Source organism: Cyprinodon variegatus, unplaced genomic scaffold, assembly GCF_000732505.1.
Source record: "Cyprinodon variegatus isolate N-32 unplaced genomic scaffold, C_variegatus-1.0 Scaffold701, whole genome shotgun sequence".
NCBI lineage: Eukaryota > Metazoa > Chordata > Actinopteri > Cyprinodontiformes > Cyprinodontidae > Cyprinodon > Cyprinodon variegatus.
Genome location: NW_015151154.1, coordinates 365918 through 372805, shown reverse-complemented (window position 1 = coordinate 372805; position 6888 = coordinate 365918). Strand labels below are relative to the sequence as shown.

General features: G+C 37.4%; 1 protein-coding gene across 1 annotated transcript in view; it reads right to left on the bottom strand.

Moving 5' to 3' along the window:
* coro2b (coronin, actin binding protein, 2B) overlaps window positions 1-690 on the bottom strand; it is a 41606-nt gene extending 40916 nt beyond the window's left edge. Inside the window, exon 1 of the mRNA XM_015394641.1 lies at window positions 324-690. Coding sequence (XP_015250127.1) covers window positions 324-338 — 15 coding nt within the window. The 5' untranslated portion in view covers window positions 339-690. The remainder of the gene's footprint in view (window positions 1-323) is intronic.
* Between the last annotated feature and the right edge of the window lie 6198 nt (window positions 691-6888).

The following is a 6888-nucleotide window of genomic DNA, read 5'->3' as shown; positions in this document are numbered from 1 at the left end:
GCTGGCAAACAAATCACCTGACTGTCAGTTGATTTTTTTCATAGAAAAAGAGAGAAACAGAACTTAAAGCTAGATCATAGCATCTTATTTCTCTTCTTTCCAGGCCTGGTATTGAATTGCATGTAAAAAAAATATATACTTGGAAAAAACTGATCCAGACAGCATCATTAAAGCAGAAACAGCAATGTGGATCAACTTTAATAACACTTAAAAACATCCTCCTAGTCATCCTCAGACAAAACCACAGGCCTAAAATTAAAATATATGAATTAAATGTCTCAGAGATAAAGTGAAACTTATTTGAGGTGCTGAAGTATCCTTACCTTTGTGACAGTCATGCAGAATCAGTTGGTGAGGAGCAGGCCAACGTCCCCTTCCAGCAAAGAGCAGCGCCGCAGGAGTGGCACAGTGATGATGAGGAGAGGAGGGCAGCTCTGCTGAATATGCAGAGAGGAGAGCAGAGAGAGGAGGGGGCAGTCAGGTTAGTGTGTCTGGCTCATTCAGTACAAGGGGCTGACTCCTGCTGCAGTGAAGTAATGGCTGGCAGTCGGCTTGCGGCTGGTTACTACGAGAGGGAAAAGCTCCAAGCAAGGATACACCCCTCCTCCCTCACCAACTGCTCACTCACTAACACACCCACACAGAAATGATGCAGGCAAAGTCTGCCTGCCTGCTACTCTCAGCTCCCTTGCTCTCAGCCACTCACAGTATGATTAGTGATGAGCAAATAAGAGCTTATCGATGAGGAGGAGTGGGGAAGGACTGCAGGAGGAGGTGGGAGCAGGGCTGCTTGGGACGGGAAGCAGACTGCAGAAACAGAGATGGAGGGAGGGAGTTGGATGCTGTGTCGCAGTCTGCCACCCAGGCATGTCACATGGTGGAAATGAATGTGAAGAGTTCCACAAGCAAAAAGAAAGCATAAACAGTGTTAATTCATCTTTGCATTACATCTGATTTGTGTAGCATGAGGCAGTAGCACATAAAAAACTAGGAGGTTGCTAAATAACAACAATACCTATCAACAAACACATTTTCTTTGTAGTGTTCATGGATGGGATGTAGAGAGCTATTCATAAAAAAGAGGATGTTGGGTTTGGAAAACTCTGTGACCCATCTTTGGTTTTTCCTTTGAGCTGTGAGCTTCAGTGTAAAATGGAAAGTTTTGCAGCATGGATGAGAATCAGATCATTTAGGTCTGAGCTAATGTCTGGTGCAATGGTCCTCAAGTGAAAATTGAGGCACTTATCTATCCTTGATGGTCAGATAGAGCGGATGATGACACAGATGGATGAGGTCCTTGTCTGTGGTTATAAAGTCACCAATTCTTGGTAAAAAACAGCTAAGGTATAAAATTATTTGCCCATCCAATGGAAATGGCTGGATGTTTAATAGCTGCTATTAAACTTTACTAGAAATTAAATGCAACTATACCAATGAAAAAAAAATATTTTAACTCTTAAAGTTCAAACAGCATCCTGTTTTGTATTTCTTTTGGACAAGAACAGGAAATCAGGATAGTAACAAAAAAGCAAACACCTACTCTGGTAGAGTAACACATCTTTATCATACTGTCTGAAAAAGGGCACTAGAGACGAGCCAAGATTCCTACTCCGTTTCCATGGCTCATCCTCCCACAGCTTTTTATTGTGCCTGCAGCCTACAATGCTGGCTTTGTTTTTTGTAGCAATAAAAGTTCTTAAAAGCTTATGTGTAAATGCTTGATACTAAGCAACCAAACTCAGCAACATGACTAGATGTCAGTGCATTCTTATTCTTCTTTATTTCTACCACGTACACTTAAATTGTTATTTGGTGGTGTATTTTCATTTGAGGCCCCATTTACAGCATTTCCTGTTTAAAACAATAGAATTTCCTGTGTCTGTGTGCAATTCATGGATAAAGGCAGGACGACTCTAAACTGCATGAGACAGTAAGGAAAAAAGCATTAATCATGAGGTGGAGTGAGGTAGAAACTCTTGATTGCTTATTTTTCGTTCAACCTGAAATAAGCAATTTATCAAATATATATTTTTTATATTTCAAATTAGATTTAGGATTTTTGTCATTTTATTTATATAAAATGGTAATTTATGAGACAGGACTGGTCTTTTAATGTGGTTTGAAATCTACACATTGTGACATTGCAGGAAAATAATTGTGTCCAAGTCTTTGATGTATTTCACCACAATTCCAGTTCACACCTTTTAAAAGGTGTGGAAGGAAAATACATCATCTGCAGGGATGTGGTGGAAAACTTGGGGACATGCGCAGCTGCAGAAGACACTAAGTCTCACTTGTTCCATAACATGCAAGGTTCTGTTATGACATGAGAAATAAAATGGATTTGTATGCAAAATGAAACAGAGCATTATTAAACAGCATGACTATTTAATTTCCAGGAATTATATGCACTGTCTGTTTCAAATTTAGATTTTTCATTTTCCTTCTTTTTTGTTTTGACCATCTGGCATCTTTGGACCAAACTCAGCTCATTTGTACGGCTTTGCTGCCACCTACTGATATTATTATGTAATTGCCTCCAAGGCTGTTCCTTATGCATGACAGAATTATTGAAATGAACAAACTGAAGAATAAATTAAATAAGCAGAAAGGGGTAATAAAACTCCATCTATATATATTACTTCTCTTTTTTTACCTTAAGATTTACTTACATGTCTTACAGGGAAACTAGTTTATTTAAATTGCTCCTAAATAATGTTCAATATTGTAAAATGAGAACACATATTAACATGCATATAGTTCAAACCTAAAAACCTACTGTAAGTTGAAAATAGTTTGTATGTGTCTTCTGTAAGAGCATGTTATATACTGCATGTCCCATCAAATTTCTAAACAAACCTGTTGATTTGGTACAATGGTAATTTTCTGGGTAAAAACACCAAATATTAAATAGTAAAACAGAAGAATTTTGATCCATGCATTTATGCTAAATGTTTTATTCAAGCCACATTGGGGAATTAGTATTGAATTCTAGTTTAGAGTCAAGCCTCAGAGTCTCAGTTCAGTCCAGACTTTCATAACACTTCTCGAAAAAAAAAGATGAGGTTCTTTCTGTAATTCTCCTGTTGTAGGACTTATGTAGGCAAGAGTTGGAGGCTAAAAACTGATGTTCAGATATTATTTTTTAGGATTTTCTGTTAAAGCTGAATTCGCGGTCCCCTTAATTACATCAAGTCCACAAGGCTGCACAATGCTCCTTGTATCAAATACTGTGTTAACTACATGCCTGATGAAATCTGATGCACTTCTTAAAAAAAGTTACATTTTTGTACTTTTAACACAAAATCTTCCCAAAACTCTTTTGACTGTCAACGAGTAAATAGAAAATATTGTGTGTTCTGCACTGGTTTGGTTGAAATGATGTGGGTTCTTATGTATTTCTTGTTTGCCCTCTGTTGCTCTGTTGTGTCAGTCTCATTCCCCTATCTCCCTTCTTGATTCCTCTTCCACACCTGCTCCCAATCTGCTGATTAGCCCGGTCTCTGTTTGTGTCTCCCATGTATACACCCCCTTTTCAGTCACTGTTCCTTGTTGTTTCATAGCTCCTTGTGTGTGTGTTTTCCCTGATATCGCTCTGTATTTTTGGAGTTTTGCTTCAGTTGTCACCTGTTATTAAATCTGCTAGAAACCACCTCAGCTTCCGGTTCTGCATTTGGGTTCTCTTCAAACCTTCACTCAGTCTGATACCTTTTCACGTTGAACACCAAACTCTACAGCCACAACTTTTAATAAAAAAAACAAAAAAGACTACTGATAACTTTACTATAACTTAGTAAAACTTGGATGAATGGATGGTTGGACCTTAAATAATTTAGGATGATGAAAAATTCTGCATGTGTAAAATCCTTTTTCTTAGCTCAGTTTTGATCTTGAAATGACCAAGATTCCCAATGGAAAAGCTAAAGTAAAACATTTTTGAAAGATGTATACATTTTGTGCAATGGTAAAATTGTTTTATACATTTTTTTAATACTCTCACCCACATGTAACTCATTTAATTTCAGGTCTCCCGGGTATAAGATCAGCAACATCCCCAGCCTGTGCCAGATTGTCCATCTGTGGTTTTGTTAATCCTGGACTTGCTGCTATTTGCTTTGGCTCCTATTTAATGGGCTATGGAAATACTTACAGTAGATTCAAAAGTGACTGCTAACTTCACTTATTTCTATGTAAATTTTGCATAGAAGAACAAACTTTTTTCTAACTTCCTTACTATTGGCTTATATCCTCAAATCCATTAAGGAATTGCACACTGTACAACCCTCCTGAGAGGTTTAACTGCTGCTAATAAGATCTCAGGGCATTCAATGTCTACAGTATGATCAGGGATGATATTTGTCTAATAATTGCAATACAAAAGCTTACTGCCACTATTGCATAGCTAACCTCGGCAGCAGGTGCAGAGAGGGGATAAGGATGTATTTCAAGGAGGACATTGTGGACTTTTAAATAGATGAGCCAAATCCAGGATCTGCATAAAAATTATTTTAAAAAAATGGTTGCTGGAATAACTTTAGAGACTTCATAAGCAAACTCACCTTTTGTTAATCATTTAGCCTCACAAGACAAAATATTTAAGCCAGTGTTAATATTGTATTTCTATGAGCAGGAGATGTAGTTCTACTAAAGGTATAAATAGTAGATCCTACTATTTCTAATGATCTGCTTTTCTGGCCTGCAGACAACAGAGGTAGAGAGAGATGCAAATACGTTGTGAAAAGAAGATGACCATTTACATGAAAGGTGCATTGTCAGGCCATGATGCACATCCACACAATTTATGCTGTGCTTTCTAACCAGTTTAACCACCAGAATGGCCAAGTTTCATCCAACTCTCTGACATTAGGCAACCACATGCATGATTTACCCTCACAGAAACTGTTGCACTCATGGAACATTTAATATAGGGGGGCTCAAATTTCAGCTTCCCTCTGCACAGATCAGTGTTCCAGCCACTCGTAGGCTGGATGAAAACCACTTCCTCCAAGTGAGAAAAGGTAGAGAAATGAAGCTGAGGAGAGCACACAGAGGAAAAACTGTACCTCGACTAGCAGAGATGGTAATGAAGGTCCACACAAAGAGGAAATTGGAAATAAGAGTTATTGTGGGTCAAATAAATGGTTGTGGTCCCTTCATTTAAAGCAGAAAGTGTCCCTTTGGGATGCATTGTACAGCTATGAGTAAACATTTCCACTACCACTTCAATCAGTGCACGAATGTATCGCTCAAATCTCGCCTTCTCTTTCAGTATCTTTCCACTGGATTTTGTTTCATATAAGTCTAGCCCCCCAAAAGATTTTCCCTTCCAGAGCCTCTCATTTGTTCTGTTTTTTTACCTGACGGTCAATGGGGGCAAATTTCTCAGTTCTCCTAGTTCCAGTCACCGGCTCTTTCAACAATTAAACATGACAGTGTCAACAACAGATAATTTTTGACTTCCACTTGTGCTTCTAGTAGAGTGAGCACAGCTAAATTCTTTTTAAGTTGAAGACAAAATAGTCGTATAGTCTTTTAAAATTAATCGGAAGGATGTAATTTACCTTGCCCTGAGCAATCATTGTCACATAATGAAATAATGGGAAATTCTGTATTTTCCAAAGATATAGATACATTTCATCAATCAACACTAAGATAAAGAAACATTCCTAATGAAATTTAAATATTGACAGGAACTAATTTAGCTTGTGGCTACAACAGCAATGAAAGGGTCATCAGTAAGCTCTCTGATTCAGGCAGGAAAAGCATCTTCTTTATTGCATCTAAGCTTTAGACTTTAGATTGTTTAGCTTCTTACAGCTGGAATATCTGGAAAAGGAGATGAGGGTCTGATGAGCAAATCAGACTTAGACTTGGGTCTATGTATAAGTTATATTTTATCAGAAAACACCAGAATGTAAATACTAATCACCAAGGCTGTATCCACATTACTAACCTTCTGAACCAAGTATTGATTTCACTATGTAAAAGACAGCAGGAAATTAATGAAATAGACATTAAAAAAATACAAAAGAAAAGAACAGCAGGAATTGTATGTAATAATAAAGTTAGACTGGGATCCAAGTTGATCTTTCCACTGTCTGCAATAAGGATGGTAGAAGTAAAATAATGTTAAAGGTTTACTGTTAAAGAACATTCCATTAATTGTTTAATGCCTCTGCAATAAATGCTTTGTTAAAGGATTTTTAATCATTTTTCTCTGCCATTAATGAGGTAGATTTCTTTATTTTTCTATTTTTGCCATTGTTTGTCTGCCTCTCACAGTCATATTCACCACATGCAGTATGGAAAACAGCACACTCACATTAACTCAATGACAGCAGTACAAAAACCCGACATGTGGGAGCAGTTAAGCAGGCTTTTGCAATCTAGTAGACCTAACCTGAAAGAGAAAATAACTGGAAAACAGCTCAGAGCTTCTTGTCAAATGACAATCAAAAGAGATTCCCTTTCCCCTCCAACAGGTCATATTAAAAATGTGCTTATTTATTACATTTTTTAACTATGTTCAGGAGCTATATATTTGGGTCTTATAAAATTCAGTAAGTAAGGGAAAATTATATTTCAAACTTTGAGGAACATTCAAGTAACTGATTGACTAAGACAGTTGGCAGGATGCACCCTTCCTGTAAATATTCCTTTGGCCATCTATGTTCTCAGCAGTGAATTTAAAATGCATTTTATGCTCGTTTGGTTTCTGTTCAAGGCCAAGATGAGGGATTTGATGTTGGCATATCGCACATTTCAGGCTTGAATCTTTAAATCTCAAGGCTTTGCTGTGCCACAGAAGTGCTTAGGACGACATATTGAAATACTATGTATGTGTCCACCTCGATAACACAGATGGTGCCTCAATCTTAATGGAAAGAT